The following is a 21,917-nucleotide window of genomic DNA, read 5'->3' on the forward strand; positions in this document are numbered from 1 at the left end:
TGCCTGTCTCCAGGTCTCACTTGGCTTCTCATCAAAGCTCATGCTTGTAACCAAGCAACCACATAAAACATCGCGTATTCACTGCAATTAAATATTCTCCTAGTTAGATGTTTTTCCTTAATACCAAGAGAAACAGTAATGCCCCACAGTCTGGCGTTGCCACTCCAGTGTGCACTGATGAGGATCTGAAGGTTGTAGCCAGTAAGTCTGTCAAGGGCTAGGTGATTCATAAAATGTCCTGACACTGACATGTAGAGAACTTTCTAGAATCTGACAGCTCTCTATGAGAAAACACATTTCAAATTCTTAAAGAAACCTTCACTTGAAACAGTTCCAACACAAGAGAAGAGGGACATCCAGTGGCCAGTTCCATTATAGTTTTTAGACCAGCCTCAAGAGGTTGTTGCTGGGATTCATCTTAAGGGTGGGCTTGGGATTTTTTATCTAGTTGCAGTTTCTACTGTTCACATCTATGACCTTTTAAATGCTGTCATTCTACACATTTCTAGTAAAGATGCGCTGATCTGCTTCAATCACAGCAGATCAGAGGTTGAACTGTTATGTATGTGAGAACCTGACAAAGATTGACACAGGACATACTCAGATGTCTAGAGAAAGTATATGACTTGTTCAGAGTGGGTGATGGGAAAATGAATGAAGTACACATGTATTCAAATCCCAGGCTCACATGTAAAAAATGTCAGCTCTGTTACCAAAAAAGAGGTAGAAGATTTTTCTTTAATTCAAACTTCCTAAGCCCTTTGAGCTCCCTTGGGGAAATAAAAGCTGGCGAAGTTTATGTTTCTCTCACCACTTTACCGCTTAACTTACATGATCATATTCAGACCATAGAAATATTGACTTCCAAGTAAGATTAACAGAAGTAGTCATGGGTTAGTAGCTATTTACCTCTCCAGTGGAAGCCATCTCACATCTCAGAATAGGATCAGCATCCCTCAGTCGAGGCCAGGAAAACATAGGAGCCTGTCAGATGTAACAGGGAAGGGAAATGTGAGATAAAGGAATAAAAAGGGATGAGAAGTAAACGCTCTTGGTGAATCACCTCCCACAGGATTCATTAGGCCCTGGTGGACAGAAAAAATAAATTCAATTTGGCCCCAAAATCTGACTTGAAAAATAGCTTTAAAATTTGGTTCCAAGAATGTGTTTGTACTTCTTGCCCAAAAGCTGGGTGAAATATTCACAAATGATTTCCATAAATAGATCCCCTGTGACCAGTCTACACCAGGACTTCTAATCTGGCCTGCACATATTCTTATTGGAGTTATTTCAAACAACATCTACTGTGCATTCATCTCCCAAACACAGAGTTCAAACACATTTTCCCCTTGATAGGCTCTTGGAACGTTCCTCTTCGTGTTCTGTTCATTTGAACTTGCAGCAAGCCACCTTGGCAGACATAGCTGTCTGTAAGCTGACTTATGAGACATTAAAGTGTTGTTGACACCTCTTAAAAGCTTTCAAAAACGTTCTGCTTGGAAACATTTTTTTTCTTTTTTTTTTTTTTTTTTTTTGTACCAGCAGGAACACTCAAGTGCTTCCTTTTCAATTATTTTATCAGTGTGACTCATAAGGACCGTGTTCTTACTTCTTAACATTTGCCTGTTCATCTGGTTTAGATTATCCTTCCACTGACAGTGGCACACTCTAAGTTGTGGGAAAATGAGCTGGGACCATTTTACCGGATGATCTTAACGAAGTTATTATATGATGAGTCTGTCTTCCATCTTTTCTGTTCTGCTGTTGGCCCTTTCCCATCAGCCTCACTAGGTCTTATAAAATGGACAGCAAATAAGTAACTTGAGAAAAATTAATATTCATACACAGTGCCAACTATGAAGAGGTGTATGATCAGTGTATTTTTGAAATGTTACTCAGTTGGAATTATAATATATATTCATACATTTGCATATCAATTTATAAAAATAAGCACATTTTCTATGTTTATTAATGAAAACAATTTAAAATACATAAGGAGTGTCTGCAGTGGAAACATTTTTGTTGACTACGACATTCTGATCTTAAACTTAAATTTCATGTGTGTTATACGTCTATAAGCATTAAAGAACTTAACAGTGACAAACTAAGATTCTATCTTATCACACCATACAATCCAAGAAATCCTGTCAGTGACTTTATAGTTTTGATTCTTATGAACAACCTAAACACTTACAACTATGGAATCTGAGCAGAAACAGAATTATGATGGAAGCCACCAATACACATGAGAACAGAGAATCCTTTTAAAGCAGTGGCTCTCGACCTTCCTAATGCTGTGAAAAACTTTAATACGGTTCTTCGTGTTGTGGTGACCTCAAGGATAAAGTTAGCTTTGTTGCTACTTCCTGACTGTAGTTTTGCTACGCTTATGAAGTGCAGTGTAAATATCTGATTTGCAGGATATCTTATATGCGCCCCCAAAGGGGTTGCAACCCACATGTTAAGAAACACTGTTTTAAAGACACCCAAAATATATCAGTGACACATAAGCTAACTGTATTTCACAATATAAATTGATTTCACTATGTGCATCACCTAAGAGATTCAAGTGTATTTGTGTATTCCATGAGTGCTCACACCTGTCCATCAAAGAGTTAATAGTCATAATAACGTGTACATTATATATACTGAGGCAGTTTGAGGTGGGTGGTGGTTTTATGATTCAAGTATTACTAACACATAATTTCAATTCCACCACCCTCACAGCTTCATTACAAACTGTTATTTCAGTTTTAAGAAGGAAAAGTCTGTGCCCCGGAAGAAAATACAAACGAAGAAAAGGCAGCCAAGGCAGTAAGAATTTAACCAGTCCCTCAAGGTAACCACATTTTATGAGACCCATGAGTTCCTGGAGAAATTCAGTTCATCCTTGTCCTAAACAAGATTGCCTAGAACTTTGATCTGCTAACTAAACCAGCACGAACATGTGTCCGCTGCAAAAACGTGGGTGGGTTATAGTCCACTCGGCTAGCCAATTCTGAGGTTCTGTTAGCATCAGCGATTGTCAATGTTTCCATAAACGCAAATGAGTCACGTGCGGTTACTTGCGGTGCAGTCTCGCCAGGTTCTGAGAGCAAGACGGTCATCCGTCTAGCACTTTAGGTGGAAGGTCCGTAAATTGACCAACTTTTGTGGCAAATGTTCCATTTCATTTCACCTCTGCTCACGGGGGTGCCATGTGCTATGAAACCTTACCTTGATGGCGACATAGTCGGCAGGGATGATGGGCTGCTCCAGGGTAGGAAGACGCTGCTCGTCGATGCCCTCTCCGATCATCACCTTTGTAGCCACGTCGATGAAGTCCACCCCGAGAGTCTTGGAAACAAAGGGGAACGACCGGGAAGCCCTCAGGTTGCACTCGATCACCTGAAGGGGTGAGTTCAAAAGGGAAGAGACGGTGAGAGCCCGTGGTCGCTATCTTGGCATCCTTTCTGTCCCTCGGGTGCCCTCTGCCTCTACCTCACCTCTCTGCTTCCATCCCCTTTATCGCCACTGCTAACATCTTTGACGATTTGGCTTCCTAGAGATCATTACCTGCACTGTGACTCTTATTTCCCCAGTTCAATCCCTGCACATTTTTTTTATATATTCCCTTTAATGCAGAGTTTGCATAACGCCACACTCCTAATTGGAAAGTCCCCACTAGAATTCTGATGGCTTCATATTAAAGCTTAGCTGGTGAAAGCCTTCCAACTTTTTGCCTTAACATGTATCTCTCTTATCCTAAACCATTTTACTGGCCCAAGTCTTACTTTCCAAGATTCCCTTCCAGTCCTCGTTTAGAAAAATACTTTCTCTAAATGTAAAAATTGATTAATTAGTATCTCCCAAAGTATGCTAGTTACTCACTGCTGTAGATGTTCTTATCATCTTTATCTTCAAATTACCAAATGTCAGTTATTCTGTAAACTTTCATTCATAATAATAAATCTTTCTTTAAGGCTTTAATGATTTTTTCCAGATAAAACGTGACATTCAAATATGTGTTCAGTATGTACATGTTTGCAAATACACACATACATATGGAAAATATGATCTTCCTGTTCAACTCCAAATACATTTGCACACTCCTTCAGCAGCTGCTAAAGCTGTTACTACAGTTCTAGTTATTCTGAGCTCATTTTTCTCACAGTGTTCATTAAGTTACAAAGCATCTAAAGGTGATTTAGATGGATTAAATTCTCTAATGGAGAATTTGCCGCATACATCATTGTAATAACCACTTGATGTCATGCTAAAGAGCAAACAGATTTTGGTTACTAATAATTTAAATAAAATAAAATAATTAGAAATAACCTGATTGGTCTAAATTATATATTTTTTCTTTCAATCTAGTTTACAAAACAACTTTGTTCTCTGCATCAAGAGCAAGCCATACTCCAATGAAGAAACTTATAAACACATGTGCTATTCACCCTAAGGTATGCATACATCTATCTGTATTTCACTGCGGATGGAACACAGTGATCTTTCAGAACATTGAGTACTTCAAAAAGCTTTGAGTTACATAACAGTGCCACCAAGAGACCTTGCCTTCAAGCACAGACAGTGTACACTGTGCAACAACCCTCTAAGAGAGAACCACCAGCTGACAGAGAACAGCAGGGTGGGGCATACCACAACATGACCTAACAAGGCCGCAAGGTCCTCCAAGGACATTAATGTATGTCTTACCAAAACATCATTTCCTTTGACAAGGAACTGGACATTGAATGGTCCCGAGATGGCAAAAGCTTTCGCAATCTTTCGGGTTGCATCCTTCACCTAGAGCAAAAGGACAATGACACAAGATAAAGAGCATAGTGGGAGTTTAAAGAGATGCATAAATCTGTCTACATGGCCTTCATTTCTCTTTGCAGAAATCCATATCCCCATCAATAATGATAGTTAATAGAAATAATGAGTAATACTAAGTGTCAAGAAACAAATGTTTCATAAGAGCATCTGCCCTCCATAGAGCTATCTCTTGCAATTATATATTCTGTTCTTACCTGAAGGCTAAATGAGATCTTTCCTGTCTATTTCCTCCAATACTGGAAACTGCAGTTCAAATTATACCTCAGTCTAAAGACCTACCTGCTGAAAAGGGCAGGCTCCCAAAAACATGGTCCTGCAAAGCAGCCAGGGAGATTTCTTTGTTGTTGCCCCAAACTCTACAAGGGTAAATATTATGTACAGAAAGAAACAATGTTTGCCTGCAGGGAGGATTTGCATATGTGTATGTCACAGGTAGGAGCCCTTATACCCAGCGAGAAATAGAAGGTTCCCATGTTAAAAGGGGCAATGGAAACAGGAAGCAAGAACTCCCCACTCATCACAGATACACAGGAAGGTCAGCACTTAATTGTGTATGAAACGCAGCTCAGGTTATGGCATGCTACTCTGAAGGACTTGTTTGTGAGGTTTGCGCTTATTTACCCTAACATGAGAAACTGAATCAAATCTAGAGACTTTTTAAACTCCTGTGCTGTTGTTATTACAAAGCCTTCTATTACCTTCATATTCTGGAGCAAAGATCTTCAGGATACAACCAACGCAAACATACAGAGCAGTACAAATTCTTATGGCAGGACAGCAAAAAGAGCTCCCTATAAAGGCTGAGTCAACCTGACCTTTCTTAGGTTTCCAAGCATGGCTTAAGATGACAGGCTATATGGATACGCCTTGCCACACATCCTGGATGCATATTGGCAGTCACATTGGAGAGCTCTTTAAAGGAACCACTCTCCAAGAGTGGTCAAGAGACGTATCACAAACTGCTGCCGCAAAGTGAGGCTCAGAGTGAAGAGTGAACACTCAGGTTCCAGAGGTTCCCAAGTGGCTACTGCACACCTCCTTCACCGCTCCTCAAAAGCATCCCTTTATGTTGCCCTTACTACGTGGCTCTCAGCTATCATAATCACTCGTGGTGCCCAGTTTCTAGATCTGGTCTTCCAACCAATGGTAATAGTAGCTTTAGGAGAGATGGTGAAAATGAAAATACAGAGGTTTCCAGATTTATGACATCAGAAACATAGGGTGGAGGTAGGTGTTTCAGCAAGTCACCTGGAAGATCTGGATGTACACTAATGGTTGAACTAGCACACAACCAAAGAGGCTCTCTACCCACAGTGAAAGACATCATCTCTAGAGCTCTCAGCTACTGAAGGGCAGGAAAGTTCCTTATTCAATTTAACCTGGAGCATGCCTTGTATCACTACTCTGTCTTTTTTTAAACTACGGGGTTCTCGTATTGCTTTTGGTGGTGGTTTTTATCCTCTGCTGTTTCCTTTCTAAGTGATGACCTTTTCAATGGCTCCTTGGCTGATGGTTTGTGTGGGCAGCATCAGCGTGGCATCCCCTGAGTGGACACCTGCATCTTCAACGTGTTCAGAGATGGCATGAGAGATGACCTGTCCAAAGAGAAGTTTTAAAAAGTTATCAGACGGCTACTTCCAGGCACTACTCCATCACCTACCTCCTTTGATGCTTAACTAATTCTGTCACCATTAGAGAGTTACTTTGCTAAACTCCTGCTAAGCGCAGGAGAAAGAGATCCACCACTGTCTAGGCCTCAATGTACAGGGAGAAGTAGCCTCTACAGGGAGCAGATGGGGACAAAAAGACTTTTTTCTCTCTTTTTTCCACCTATTGCCAATGGTGAAAAGAGTAGAAAAATAAGTCAACTCATACTGACTAATGAAGCAAGGCTAGGAAACTGCAGGGGAAATAGCTTTATCTTTCAGTCCCTGGGAAAGAAGACAAGGGTGGTGAGTATCCATCGATGCGGATGGCATCACACATCGCGCACCACACAGACTGAGCTGTGTTAGAGAGAAAGACTGAAGGTTTGGCACAGAGATCACCAAAGTGAAGTTTGAGAGACAAGAAAATGCTCTTGTCCCCTCTCCGTGATAAGGAAGCAAAGTCAGTGTGGGAATGAATAACCAAGTTGGTATAGAGTTAGTGAAACTAAGAGACAGTTGAACTGTCAGATTCCAAAGCCTGTAAGGTCAATCACTTATTCCATGTCAATAAGATATGTCGCTCAGGAACTTACGAGGCTTAGTATGGGAAGAATGATTTCATGGCTGTATAAAACTAATATAAGACACATGGATTTATTTATTCATCACATTTATAAATGGCTTAAATCAAAGTGACACTGAGTTTCCATTCTTCATCTGTCACTTTTGGGCTCTGGGATCTAGACAAGGCCACATGGCATTGGTTTCTAATGAAAGGGACTAAAAGGGGTGCTTACTTCACAGAAGAGTGACAAAACAATGCATGTGAAGTTAGTTCGTGCTTGTGCATGTTTGTGTGTGTAAGTCCAAGTGGAGAGTATACCTGTACATGTATAAGAGTGTATGTGTGTGAATGCATGGATGCCTGTGTGTGTGTGTGTGTGTGTGTGTGTGTGTGTGTTCTAAGAAAAAGGAATAATCATCCACTGAACTCAGGAGCATTTTGATAAATCTGAGTGATATGCCCATTTCTGGGTATGAATTTAAAAACTGTATAGCGTGAAACATGTCCAGAGAAATGGATTATGGAACAATGTGCAATGCACTGTAGGGGAAAATGAAGAAAGGTTCACATGGCAGAAATCCAGAGTGAAACCAAGCCAATGAGTCAGCAGAGGTTCCATGAGGAGCACAGTATGCGAATAAGCCCACGTTCCCAGGCAGTCCCCATTCTCCACTTCCAAAGGCATAAAATCACAGTCCTCCTGCTCTCTATCCCTGGCTTCAAATATTAAAGACAGAAAGAAAGGAAAGTTTACTTCATGATCTAAAACAGGAGATTGGGAGTGAGAGTTCTAGGAAGGAAAAGATTATCTCAAGACATTATCTCAAGATAATGTGAGATGTTCTTTCCCAACCAGAAAGAAGACTCCAGTGCATAACTTAACAGTTCTGAGGCTATGGCTCCATGGTAGGGCACTTGCCTAGCATCTCGAAGGTCCTATGATCCATCCCAGTGATGAATAAAAAGGAAGGCAAAAACTATCTCTAATCTTAGAGTAACTTGTGCTCTTTGTCAACAACAAGGTAAAAGAACCAGGTGAACACCCTCTGAAGATGTTTCAGCAAAACGTCCTGTCCTTGAAGTCAGGAGACTGGAAATATTATCTCTGAATGCTTCAAATTGGAATTATCAGATTCTGTGGTTAGGAGAAACTATCGTGATTTTAAAATAAAATAGGAAAGCTCTACTCTGAACTGCTAATCTGCTAGAGGAAAAAAATAGATTTGACATATTTGGAAGTGTTTTGAATAATTTACAAAACAAAAGATGAAGGATATTTTTTTTTACTTCATCCTTGAGGCAAATAAAATTACCTGCCCTGTCTGACACATAAAGCACTACATTTTAAGATAACTCACAAATGCTTTATTAAGACAACCAGCAGATTTAAGTGAAACACTCTTCCATTTCCAGTTCTCCTTGAAGTGAGAGGCATTCAGTGTTGCAGCCATTCCAGATGTGACATGGTAAGCTAATTTGATGCTATTATTCTGCCTACACTATTCTGTTGGGTTGCCTTTATTAATCCAATGAAAAAGAGAGGAGAGAGTGGGAAATAAAAGAAGAAAAAAACAGATTCAATTAAAAATTTCAGAAATCAAAGTATTTGGGTTTTATTTTTTTATACCACTCATTGAAACATAAAAGGAAAAGCCACAGACAAAAGAGAATGAGAATGAAAAATCTATTCAAAAAGAATGATGAGTGTGGGATGGTAATTGATACTGAATATCATCAAAGAGAAATGCTAACAGTTTGAAAGGCAAGGGATAAGATACCCATGACATTACAACTCAATCTTCAGAGAATTTGAGAGTTGGGCTTTAGGTTTGTTGGTAGTGGCGTTTGAGGAGTTTTTTTTTTTTGGGGGGGGGGGGGGGTCTTGTTGGTTTGGTTTGTTTTGATTTTTGGTTGTTGTTTTTTTTTGGTTTGGTTTGGTTTTTATTAGGGAAGTCAGGTGGGGTAAGGTTGAGGGGATTGTGGGAGTGGTGGTAGTGTTGATTGAACAGCTTCCCCATTATGGTCATACATATATAATTTTCAGAAACTGTGAGTTCTAACGTACAAGTGTTTCAAGGTTGCCACAGATGATAAAAAAAAATGGTGGGAAGAAAAGTATAGGAAAAGTGAGAAAAAGTGCTAGCACATACCCGTCCTTCTTTGCCAACTGCATCCATCTCCACTTCCCGGGCACCCTCGATAAACTTGGTCAGCACCACCGGGTGCTCCTGCCAACAACAAATAAACAAACAAACAAATAATAGGAGATAGACAGATACATACATACATACATACATATATAGACAGGTAGATAAAGCAAGACCTTGAGCAGAAATTCCGTGTATAATATCAGGTAGCTGTGTAGCTTGAGTAAATAAAAAAGCAGTGCTTGCAGAAAACTCAAGGCCAAACATACAACAGGACCTCATTAGCCAGTCTCTTTTACAAGAATAAGGTCATGTTCTGCTTACAGTAAGAGCAAGTGTTTTTCTGCAACTCTGAAGGCCCAACAAACAAAAAATGACTTCCGAAATCCCAAATATTGGCTTCTGAGCCAGTCTGAGAAGAGAGAAGGCTGAGGATGAAACAAACGCAACTTGTATCCCTTCCGTCAGAATCATCGATATACTTCTACTTCTTCTCTACCTGTATATGGTTATTGAATCTTTCTATCCTCATTTGGTTTTGCAAATGCTACAATTTCTTGGTCAGAAATGTAAAGGAAATGTGTAAAACATGTGAATAAGCTTAGAGGAGAATAATAACATCCAGGTTTTTTTTTTGTTTTGTTTTGTTTTTTTCAGGTTGAAGGTGACATTCTTTCTCTGAAAGTAATAGGTCTTATCCTGTTTTCAAAGTATGGTGCTGGCAACTGAAAAATTCAAGACTATTTCTTTATTAACCTTAATATGTTGCTTCTTTTAGCAGTGTTCTGGGCTGCTTAGCAATCTTGAATTGCTTTCTGCACTCACTGAAGAGAATCTCTGATGATCTTTCCAGTCTAGGAGATTCCGCATTCTGGACCACTTGTTGCATTTACTTGTCTTCATGACTGTCTTTACTGTGTGTCCTCCATCTCTTCTCCTCAATGTAATCTTATATTAGAGCTCATTTTCAAAGCCTAAGCCATGGGCTACCTTCTTAAAGGTTTCTCTGAGTCCTTCTGGCCACTACACTAAAATTCATCATCTTATGTGTGTGTTAAATTAAACATATATCCTTGAACATTGTAAATAGAATTAAAATTTTAAGCTATAGTTTCATGCTTCTTTTCAAAGGCTCCTCCACCTTCTTTATTGGATGTCCATCTTAGCTACTCCCATCCTCCAAACTTACCCTGTCAGGGACTGCCTCCATTTCCAGAGCTTCACTTTAAATAGTAAGCTATTGATTTTAAAAACCAGTATTTATATTTCTATATCTACCTACCCTCTTTTCTTTAAATGCTACTTTATTTTAATTAAGTGTGTGTCTATGTGGGCCTGTGTGTGGATGTGTGCATATAATGGCCATGCCTGGGGAGGCCATAGGTGATCAGTCCCTCTGCAGCTTCCCAACATGGGTGCTGGAAACAAGACTGAAGTCTTCTTGTAGTACTATATAGTCTTAATCACTGACTAGCCCCACTAACCCTTCTCCTGGCCATCAGTTTTGAATATGTAGAGCTCTCTGCTGTTACATCATCATCATTTGGATTCCTCGTAGGCTGCCCCATTCAAATGGACTAACATTAAATACATTTCTCCCATAAACTGTCTCCCTCTCTAGTATTTACTGTCTCAGCCATGCCATTGTTTTCTATCCCTGTTGTCTGTGTCAGAAATTCTGTAGTTATTCTCAGTTCCTTTCAGCCTCACTCTCTTCCCATTCACCAATTCTCTTCAATGAAATATCTTCAATGAAGATATTTCTGTATTATTCCAAAGCACTGCCCTCTCCACCCTGAACTGCCAGAGCAGCCATTAACCTTTTTCCGTGAATTGGGTTTTGCTATGTAATTCACCTTTTCTGTACTACTGTAGTTCAGTCAGTGTCATATTTTGTGTCCTAGGTATGTCATGAATGCTTTGCCAGTTTACAGAAACTCCATTGTCTTGCTCACCTACAGCCCTTTACATTGCTTACCATAACAGATTTTCTACTCACCCAACAGATTTTCACCCAGTGAACTGTGAATTAGCCATCAAACATTAGCTTTAAAATCTCCTCTTAAGAACTGGATATCAAGCCCTTTACATTCTTCCTCAGCATCCTGCCTTTTCTCAGTTGCAATGCTTTTATCTGTTTATATTTATTTCATGCTTTGATGTTACAAGCAAAGAAAATCTGTAAGGGCAGTGTGTGTGTGTGTGTGTGTGTGTGTGTGTGTGTGTGTACACAAATATCATGCACATATTTATACATATGTATGTACCTACAAGTGCATATATATATATATAAATAAATGCAGATAAATATACAGATTATCTTTTCATGAGTATATCCTTTGATAGTGAAGATAAGACAATAGCTTTTAGCTAATATATATGAATGAGCAGACAAATAAAGAAACAATCAATAGCACTAATTTTACTCTATGTTGATTGAGTATCATGGCTTATGTTGTAGCATGATGGAAATACTTGAACTAGAAGATACTCAATCAGGACATCTCTATTACAAACTGTGGCACTTTGTGCTTTCTGTCAGCTGACATGCTGACAGAAAAAATAAAATTAAGTCTTTCTACTGAGTGGAAGTCCTCTGCAGCCAAACTGTTTATGGCGGAGGAAAAAAAAAAAACCTTAACCCATCCTTCAAATGTAGGTTAGAGTTGCCGGCCTCTCCAAAGAGGAACACATAAGGATCTTGATCAGAGATCAAAATATAAAAATTAGTTAATTGTCCCATTAAAAAGATGTCCTTCAGTAAGTGACTTGCATGCAAATGTTCTAACCCCACTGGTTTCATTTCTGTAGACTCTACCTCTTCTCACTCATTTTCCTTCTCCCCATTCCCCATGACCAAGCATCCTTGATGAACAGCTACCGTAAAGGAAAGGGGCTGAGGTTCATGTGTTCAAAACAATACATGTTCCTTTTCCCTCTTTGAAATGCGTCTGACTCCATTCTTCAGCTCCCTTCAAATTCCACTTTCCTAACATCAAACTCTACTCTGAATTGTTCTTTTTTTTAAAAAAAGCCCCAACCAGCCTTTGGAAGCTTTTTAAAAGAAAACATTGCTTTCATCCTCGGCAAGTGTGAGGCCTGCAAATCAATAACCCTGCTGGGTAAGTCTTAAACGGATCACACCAAGGCAACACCAGAGGAGGGAGTAGAAGCTTGGGGCCTTTAAGAGAGGTGTCTATGCCACCACACTATTATAAACATCGTTATTAACTCGCAAATGCAACGTGCCAGAATGGAAAAAGGAATCAATAGGTGAACAAGGCGACTTGTTAATAAAGTTGTATGTTTGATTATGGCCAACCCCCAGGTGTGAGAATTAAAAGCCAAGAAAGCATTCAGCAAATAATGATAAACATGGCTGGATCTTCCTGGAGACTGGGAGTCCCAGGAAGAACTTGACCAGCATGGTACACACAAAAAAAGACAAGACACTTATTAAGCATCCAGCACAGGAGCTCATCCGTTCTCGCGCCTACAGTATCAAAACAAATTCATCTGCATGACCAAAGATGCACGGGACTTCCTCTCATTCCACTAACATTAAGAATTGAGTCATCATCACTTAAGCCCCCTCCCTTTTTTTTTTTTTTTTTTCACTTTTTCATTCTCACATGGGAGAAACTAGTTCATAGAATGGAAGATAGTGGAAAGTCACCCTGATAACTTTGTGTGAAAACAGTATCACATAGAAAACAAGATACCAATTGGTCAGAGTCAGTGAGAGGAAATGGGGCGTTACCTGAGAGACTCGAGTGGCCTCCTCAAGGAATCTTTTCATCTCGTCTTCAGAGAATACCACGTTCATGGCAGACCCACTGGGAAAGGCAAAGGGAAAAGCAGGTGAGTTTTCTTTACCAATTCGGATGTAAGGTACACTACATTTAATTGAACAATTCCAGGCAATGTCTAGCTCCCATACAGAAGAAAGAAAAGTGTCCTTTTGCCTAAACTGAGCTTTTTTTTATTCCATGTAATCGCTAGGTCAATAAATCAAAGTAAAAAGTCAAAGAGCTGAGGGGTGGGCTCCCTAAAATCTATTCTGCACCCAGCAGTTGTATAGCCCCAGGATTGTACTGTTGGGTTCGCAGTGTGAATGCTTTGCTGGTTCCAGGTGCATCGTAATGGTTAACAGGAGTCAGCCAAGGACATAATTTCTCTCACTCTGTTTCTTCAGTGTTCATTATCAACAGCTAATCTTAACCCACTGACTCTCTGCAAAGCAGGTCACCATTTCTATCTCTATGACAACAGAACCAATTCTTCAGTAATATTTGCAAATATGATATGCAATGTGTAACTAAAATGTATTCAACTGTGCCCTTCCTCCTAAATACCTCAGAAATAGTGCTATCTTAAATAGACGTACTCTGAATTTTGACATTTTGAAAATGAGATGTGAAAATTGGAAAGGAGAAGCATTAGAGTAAGTGAGAAAAATTACTTCCCTCTTCTCTTAAAAAGTAACCTTTTCTTTACCTTTTCTAATTACTATAAAGTTCTGCATGAAGCAATTGCTTTATTGGCTTGCGAGAGGGTGGCTAAACCAATGACACTGAGGATTTAGGACATAGGAAAGTAGAAGGCAGACAAAATTTGCAATATTCAAAGACTTTCCCAGCCCTCTTTAAATGTGTGCCTGTTGTTGAAATTGATTTACATTAATTCTTCAAAGCAGTGTTATTAGACTGGTTTACACAAAATGTCATTTCAATAACAGGGAGCATTTCCTCTTCTTTTGAAATTTTTCATTATTTTAAAAGGATCCCATCTCAAATTCCATTCACACTTCCAAACTGTGCACAGCAAATTGTGTTTCTCTTATTATCCCCGGTTCCTTACATGCGCCAACATCTGAAGAGACTAAGTGATAATTCACAACTTCTCCTTTGATGCTAGGACTTCAACGTTTCACATAGAAGCTCCCCCACTGCCCACGTTCCATACTATCATGCTTCATCTAGTACAAAAACCTGATCTTAAAAACTCCGAAATTCAAAACAAAGGCACTATCAAAAGGTGCTGATGACAGTCAAAAAGAAGCCGTCCTTTCTGACTAGCAAAAATAGATGATGCCAAGAGATGCCCTGGGCTGTGTTTTAATGTTGTCTAAAATGCCTTTAGCTGTCATGCTTCTAGATGAGCATGGTAGCACTCCCCCAAAGAAAAGCGAAGCTGAAGAGTGAGCTTTGGTCCTCGAACTTATCTGTGTTCCCTTAGAGAGTGTGGTTGGATTGACAAATTCCTGCACACCAAAGCCTTGTGCTCTTAGCAGGCAGCCTGCATCTCTGTATCTCCCCGTTCTTGCATCATTGTTCTGGAAAACAATATATTACCTCAAAACATAGGAAGGTCTCAGTAAGCAGGGATAGCCCACAGAGTTTGCAAATTCCAGTGCTTCATTCTAATTAACAGGGGGGAAAAAACAACACAAAGTGTATGAATAGTTTAAAATATGCAATAAAAATGCAGACTGGTACCACTAGATCAAGGGATAACCTAACTTTTTATTTCTCCTCTCAAAAGACTCCATTAAAATGTAAATTGGACACTGAGATACATAAAATTCCTAGTTTCTCATTCTAAATATCAAATCTAGTTCAAAAATAGTTTGAACTTCTTCTCATTGTCTGAATCTTAATGAGACTGCTGCTGTCTATTTATAATCAGCATTTAAGTGCACTCATCAAACACAGCTACTTTACAGTAAATCCATTAAGCATGTCATGGGTTCCGCCCTCCCTCTGGTTAGCTTCTCTAGTAGTTAACATTCAGGTTAGGACCCTTCAAAGGAGAACACTGAAACGGAACACTGTTCCTCTCCTTACCAGAGTGTTAACAGCCTTCCATGGAGCCTGGGCCACCTTTAGCTCATCCAAGACAGCTGAGAAGATGGAGCGGTCCTCTGCCCTATCGATCTGCAGGGGGCTCGTTCCCATGATCTTGACGCCGTTCTTGTATAGGGGGACCGCCAAGTTGTTTGGAATCTGGCCCCCGACTGAGATGATGCAGCCATTGCATGCCTGGAAGAGAAACCATGGGGTCAGCCACTGGAGTAATCTGAGCAGGAATGTATGGCTGTGCTCGTAAGATTGACAGCATTTCTTCATCAAAACATGTATCACGGTGGTGAGATTTTCATTATGTTTACCAAAGAATGTTAGATTTTAGCACAAAGGATAAGAACTCCTTTGGCTTTGCAGATAATTGCAACTTAAAATCCATGCAAAAGCTCCACAGAACAACATACAACTATCACCTGAGATATTTACACGGATATGTTTTAATAAAATGGTTGACTTGTACCATAGGCTTGTAACTATAATCCATGGGTCACTATAATCCACTACGTTCCATGGCTTCTTGGGACCCTCTTGTCATTCCCTAAATAAATGCCTATTTGCCAAGTTGCTCCATTACTCAGAGTCCTCCCAAAGTACCCAGTGCCTAGAAGATAAAGTACATGTCCTTACCATCTAAGCCTTTCCAATCTTATTCATCATTGCTCCTATCAGTCCAGCAAGACAACTCTATCCATCATCTACAGCTATGTATACTAGCACTAACGAATTCCTTACAGCACACAGACATCTCAGGCCATGGTTCTTCTCTGTCTACACCCTCACTTACTTAGCCTCTGACTGACTCTAAGTTGAAGTCCATGAAGTCCATCTATTTCTCACCTCTATTCTTGGCTTCCTAAATACCATTTGCTTTCCTTGGCTGACACCTTGGCTTCTGTTCTCTGCACTCAACAAAGTATTTTAGTTCCCATTTCCTTGCTACTTGTTTTATATGCAAGCAGATATATATGTATATTAAACATATAACTAATTCTTGTTTCCTGACACTGTTGTTAGACCACTGAGGAAGAGCTGAAGTGTGTGATAAAAAGGAACTACATGTGCAGTTAGCAAAGAAAAGATTTTTTCTTTTTTTTTTTCTTTTTTTTTTTTTGTCTACCATCTTCCAAAACAATGCTTTACAGGTAGTTTTCTTATCCTCTAATGTCAATCATGTCTGAAAACAGTTAAAGAGTTGGTTTAGCATCCAGACATTTGGTATGTTACACAAGTGCAGCTTCTTCACAGCCTACAGCATTTAATTCACATGTCAGCTCTGAGTTAGCTGCATTAGAGACTTGTGGCCTTCAGCTACACAATAGTGTCAGTAATAATCGCCCCAGAAGGTAAAAGATCAAAGAGACATTCCAGAATCCACAGTTAAGGGCTAAATAAGGGATAGCACTGACTGCCTTATTTTTTGCTTTAAAAGTTGTTAACTTCTTGGAAAAAAGAGAAATAAGTCTGGTGAAAAACATTTTAAATATTGATATATCTATCCAAGCCATTTTTGTCAACTTCAAGCTCTTATTTAGTCAAAACTGAACCTATTTTTAATTTTTTTTTGAAGTTTAGTCCCACTGTTCCAGCTTGTTCCTGGCTCTAAGTACAGGAAATGTAGATCTATACATAGAAACAGAATGTTGGCATTCCACTCATCAGTCATCATCATTGACATGGTCATTTCTACCTAAATACCAACAAGTAATATTCTGGAATATGATAATCTGAAGTTAAGATATTACTACGCACATTCCTAAATTCTTCACTCCCAAAACAATTCCACAGGTCTCCAGGTCCCACTGTGCTGAAGACTGAACTGAGAGCATAAAGCACGTGGGAAAAATTTGTCACGCTGAGCTGCATCTCCAGCCCCTCAACTTTATTTTCAGCTTTATTCCTATCTTAAACCCTGATATCCCTAAGTTAAGGTAACATGAGGACATTTCTAAACATTAGCCAAGCTACAATCATGCCAGAAATTTATTTTAAAACCCTAATAAATTAAAAGAAAATGCTTCAGATTTATTTGAGACCATTTTAATTTTTTTCTACCCATTAATCATTTTGGTCAACACTGATTAAATGCTGCAATTGAGGCATAATGCAGCATAAGAAAATGTAACTTATCTTATTAATAGAAATAGCTTTTGCCTAATTAAAAATGGCCTGTGGTTTCTATAATTTTATGAGTTATCTCCAATTTGTGAAATTACACTGTATTTACCAGGGAGAAATATTATGCTTTATATCTTGATAGTTTTCATTTTAGGTAACACATGACACTATATGCAGAACCTTGGCATCATATTTAATTACAACTAAATCAAAGGCTAAAAACGAATTCTGTCTAAAGTCTTTTGTTCTCTAATGAGTACTGCTCATCACTAATAAATGTTTTTAAGTCATTCATTTAACTCTTTATGCTATAGGAGTACCGCTGACTAGCTAGACCTACAGTAACATTAAAACTAAAACAATGTAGGCAGAGCAGATCTTCTCAAAGTAAGCAAAGTATGCATTGCGAAAGTGGGAATGATTATCCAAGGAAGACTCAAACAGCCAGCGACAGCAAAGGTACTGTCCTGTATTTTCAGATGGAATCTGTGGTGCATGCGCGTGTGTGTGTGTGTGTGTGTGTGTGTGTGTGCGTGTGTGTGTAATGTTCGTGCCTGTGTGTGCATGCCTCTATATGTGAATGTCTGTGCGTCTGTGCGTGTGTCTGTGTATTTGTGTGTTGAGATGGTGCCTTTATATGTTGCCCAGGCTGGCCTAAACCTCAAGGACTCAAATTGTCTTTTCTACTTTATTTCTCTAACTTTCTTAGAGCACAGGTGCATACTACCACACCTGACACACACACACACACCAAAAACGTGTTATTAAATGAACAAAAATTTAAAAAATTGAGGAAAGATTCTTAAATGGGGTTGAGATATAAACCCCACTAATGTTTTTCATTTATACAAATTTTCAAACAGTAAACTAGTATAGAATAAAGAGATGTATGAATTTAAACCCAGATCTCTATGACTCATTGATTGTAGCCTGTAAAGTTTTCACACAATATTCTGCTCCATGCAAATAGATCAAGTGATGAGAAGCATGGTGGGTGTTAAGATTTCTAACAAGGTAACAATTTCAAGTTATTTACTTCAAATAACTTTGAGAACAGCTTTCCCCTTATAGATAATGCCTAAGCAAAGTTGTACGCTAGGCATGATATGGTCCAGCAGAGCTGTGTCAGTGGTGGACATCAGCATTTTTTTTTCCCGTGACTCTTGGCACTCACACTGTTGTTAGCAAGCAAACAAGTACATTATTAAAATTCAGATCTCTCCTTCAGCATAACCTTGACATGTAGTCAGAGGAACTAAATGACTGGTACTCTTGGTTACTCTGTAGAATGACTGTTCTTTTCTGAAAAATGGGTGATGCACCTGTGAGTGACGTCGACAGAGGACTGCCCTAAAGTAAAGACGAGTGAGAAGTGAATGTCAGCACTTCATCCAGAACCTGTAGCAAAAATCTCCTCAGTGGCAGCCTGCTTTGCTCACTGGGCAGTTCACTCCTTAATGTTCTATTTTAAAAAGTTCAGCCGTAGTCCATGACCAGACTAGGCGACCCATCACACTTGCTGTTACCCCATGTAATTATACATTCCTGAGAGAGCCATTTCCTATTCAAAATGACTTAAACGTTATATTTCTGAAAGTTGTTAGAGCTGTTTTTAATTTTCTTAAAAGAAAAGAACAAAAAAAAAAAAAGCTATGAAATACGCTAGGGCATTCAGAATATTAAGGTAGGTTACGGGCAATCTCCTGCAGTAGAGGTACACCCATAATCAGCTGGGATAAAGCAGCATTGTGGATCCTGCTATATCAGGAGAGGAAACACATATATTTCCATCTTTGTATATGTTACATGACACACCCCTAACCTAAAACACATAGATGAAATGTCGCACTTCTCTTCTCCCACATAACATTATGTTCTGATGTGGTGCTGTTTATTGTAGGTGGCAACAAGTTTTAATGATTGACCAATATATCCATTTCTAAAATCCTTCAATTATATTCAGTTTCATTTAAAGTTATGTATAAGAAGAGCATCTAAAAGCAGTGCAGGAGTTTCTAAGCATCCCTTAAATCATCACACCAAGAAACAGTGGGAAAATTACATGATGCTTTTTAATATTTTTAAGAAATTTTTGAGTTTTCATGCAACATTGTGGATCCCGGTTTTATTATTAATGCCTTGAAGGTAGAGTACCTGTTCTGCCTAGTTTTTATATCAACCTGACACAAGCTGGAGTCATTTTGAAAAAGAAAATCTCAACTGAGGAAATTTTTCCAGCAGATTGGTCCATGGGCAAACCTGTGATGTATTTTCTTGATTGATCTTTGATGTGGTGGGCCCATCCCACAGTGCTGTCACTATAAGAGAGCAGACTGTGCAGGCCACAAAGAATAAGCCAGGAAACAGCACTCCTCCAAGGCCTCTGCATCAGTGCCTGCTTCCAAGTTCCTGCCTTGAGTTTATGCCTTGGCTTCTCTCAGTGAGAAGTGTTACCTCGAAATATAAGATGGAATAAACCCTTTCCTCACCGTGTTGCTTTTAGTTATGGTGTTTTATCATAGAACCCTAAGACCTATCCTTTCTGCTAAACCTGGCATGTACAAAGAGCTAAAGAAATATTTGGGGAGTATGTTTCTTTTGATGCACACCTATCTATCTGAGACTACAAAGCAATCATCTAGAAACTCTTATCAGTGAAAAGACAAAAAACCTCTTCTACATCATGGATTAGTGTCTTGAATTGAATAGGTCAGACCTAAGCAGACACCTGTCATTATACACAGGTCCTAAATGTATCTCTTGTTCTTTGTAAACATAAAACCGCCACATTGCTGCAGCTCTGTCCATATACTCTTAAGTGCTGTGACATCCATATGTCCTCCAGAGTTCCACCTCACCTTCTCTGTGCCTGCATAAGCTGTGGCTTCATCCTCATACTAGCCATCGACACCAAGATGAGTCACAGAGAGCTGAAGAAACTCACACAGGACCCAGTTTCTCAGTCAAAACTGGAAGTTCATCATTGTGGCTCTGACTCGGTGTTTTTGTCTTTGCTCTGTTTTTCTTTTTTTTTTTTTTTTTCAAATTATAGGGTTATCTCTTTGTGGCAAGGAATTAAATAGAATGATATCAAAGGCCGAACCACTAGACATCACCATGGAATTTTCTGATAATTATTTACATAATTATAAGATAAGCTGCTCTACAGACTTATAGTAACCTTAAAGCACTAATCCACGGAGAATATACATTCAATAATATTGGCCTGAGGCTAGGCCAATTTCAAATATAATAGAAGGCCTCATGGGAACCAGAGCCATTTGCAACAGCCTCACTAATCCCAAACTGAAGACTAAGGATAATGGTTTCATCTGACTGAATAAGGAATGAGGTAGTCATTGGCAACAACTGGCCTTCCTCCTCTGTGAACCATTTATCGTTAAATCACATCAATTGTTGTAGACGAGATGAGCTCTTAAATCATTTCGAAAATATTTATGGTGCCCTCTTTATACTAGTTAATATGTGACTGGCATCCGTTACCTAGTAGAGTTTTCACCATATTTGGAATGCTTACAAATAAAATGGGAATATTGCATGAAAATGATCACTCTGTGCCAAGATTTCAAAAAAGTGAAAAGTCAGGCAGGGCAACTGTTTTCCTGAGTTTCACTACAAAATTAGGTAATGGGGGGAAAAAAAACTAGTTATATTTTGTAAGAAGAGCTACAATATAAATCTACACATAAGAATATATACGGTATGCACTGAATACACCTCTCTTTTTTATTTTGCTTTTTCTCCATTTTTTACCTCCTGGTGGTAGATGTCGAGGATTCTCTCCAAAGACAGCTCTTCAAAGTAGAGTTTGTCACACTCATCAAAGTCAGTGCTCACAGTCTCAGGGTTACAATTCACCACCACTGTCTTCTTGCCAAGCTGGCGCAGTGTGCGGATGCTGGAGACAGCACACCAATCAAATTCCACACTGCTGCCTGCAGAGACAAGGGTGTTAGGAAAAGGAGTGAGAGGGGAAAAAAATCCATTCCTCCAGCCAGTCCAGGCTAAGGAAGCCAATGCCTTTCAATTAAATCTTTAAAACTTTGGACCTATTTACAAGCTCTAATAATAATAAGAGAAATGGGGGCTGATTCGACAATAATAAAATGTTGGCTTGATTTATATATAAGCTAAGCAATAGGTATCACCACGTTTGAAGAATTCAGTGCCTCAGAGTCAATGGGAAGTGTTTAACTGTAAAAAATAAACCTCGCTTAATGAAGAAAACGCAGAGTGAATACACTGACCTCAAATGTGCCACGCAGCTAAGCCGTCAATTACAACACTTAAGGTCTCGCTATAGTCCTTCCACTGAATCACTGTTAGAGGGCTAACCCGGTCGTCCCTGAGGTGACTTGCACCTCTGACATATCTTCATTCATTCAAGAGTCCTGTCTTTTCTAAGAGTGAGTGACCTTCTATGAACTAATCGGTAGCATCATAAAGGCTTAAATGACTCAAAATACTACTCTTCTGGGATGCCAAAGGAACCAAAGCACATGCACTAACTCTCTGCATTAGGACATGATCTTCTAAAACATCTTATCAAGATATGTCTGTCCACTTGCAGAGGCCCAGCCCTCCTCATCGAGTAAGTGCACACTGGGCTGCCGTCCTTCTCTGAACCGCAATGTAACAGGGCAGTAATATATGAGTCACATAAAATCTGAAGGTTGAAAGGGAAAGTTCTGAAGAGGAGAGCTTAGATGCCCAGGAAAGATTTTAGGTTGTACAGCCA

General features: G+C 39.3%; 1 protein-coding gene across 3 annotated transcripts in view; it reads right to left on the reverse strand.

Annotated features, from left to right (window-relative positions):
* Positions 1-21,917, reverse strand: part of Cps1 (carbamoyl-phosphate synthase 1) — a 120,416-nt gene that overhangs the window by 12,435 nt on the left and 86,064 nt on the right. For all 3 annotated transcript variants that reach the window (XM_055616578.1, XM_055616579.1, XM_055616577.1), the window contains 9 exons: positions 20,933-21,114; positions 15,026-15,220; positions 14,534-14,601; positions 12,940-13,015; positions 9,183-9,260; positions 6,306-6,413; positions 4,696-4,785; positions 3,217-3,387; positions 910-984 (listed from right to left, as the gene is read on the reverse strand). In XM_055616578.1, coding sequence (XP_055472553.1) covers positions 910-984; positions 3,217-3,387; positions 4,696-4,785; positions 6,306-6,413; positions 9,183-9,260; positions 12,940-13,015; positions 14,534-14,601; positions 15,026-15,220; positions 20,933-21,114 — 1,043 coding nt within the window. The remainder of the gene's footprint in view (positions 1-909; positions 985-3,216; positions 3,388-4,695; positions 4,786-6,305; positions 6,414-9,182; positions 9,261-12,939; positions 13,016-14,533; positions 14,602-15,025; positions 15,221-20,932; positions 21,115-21,917) is intronic.

Source organism: Psammomys obesus, unplaced genomic scaffold, assembly GCF_907164565.1.
Source record: "Psammomys obesus unplaced genomic scaffold, mPsaObe1.curated_primary_1811, whole genome shotgun sequence".
Taxonomy (NCBI): Eukaryota; Metazoa; Chordata; class Mammalia; order Rodentia; family Muridae; genus Psammomys; species Psammomys obesus.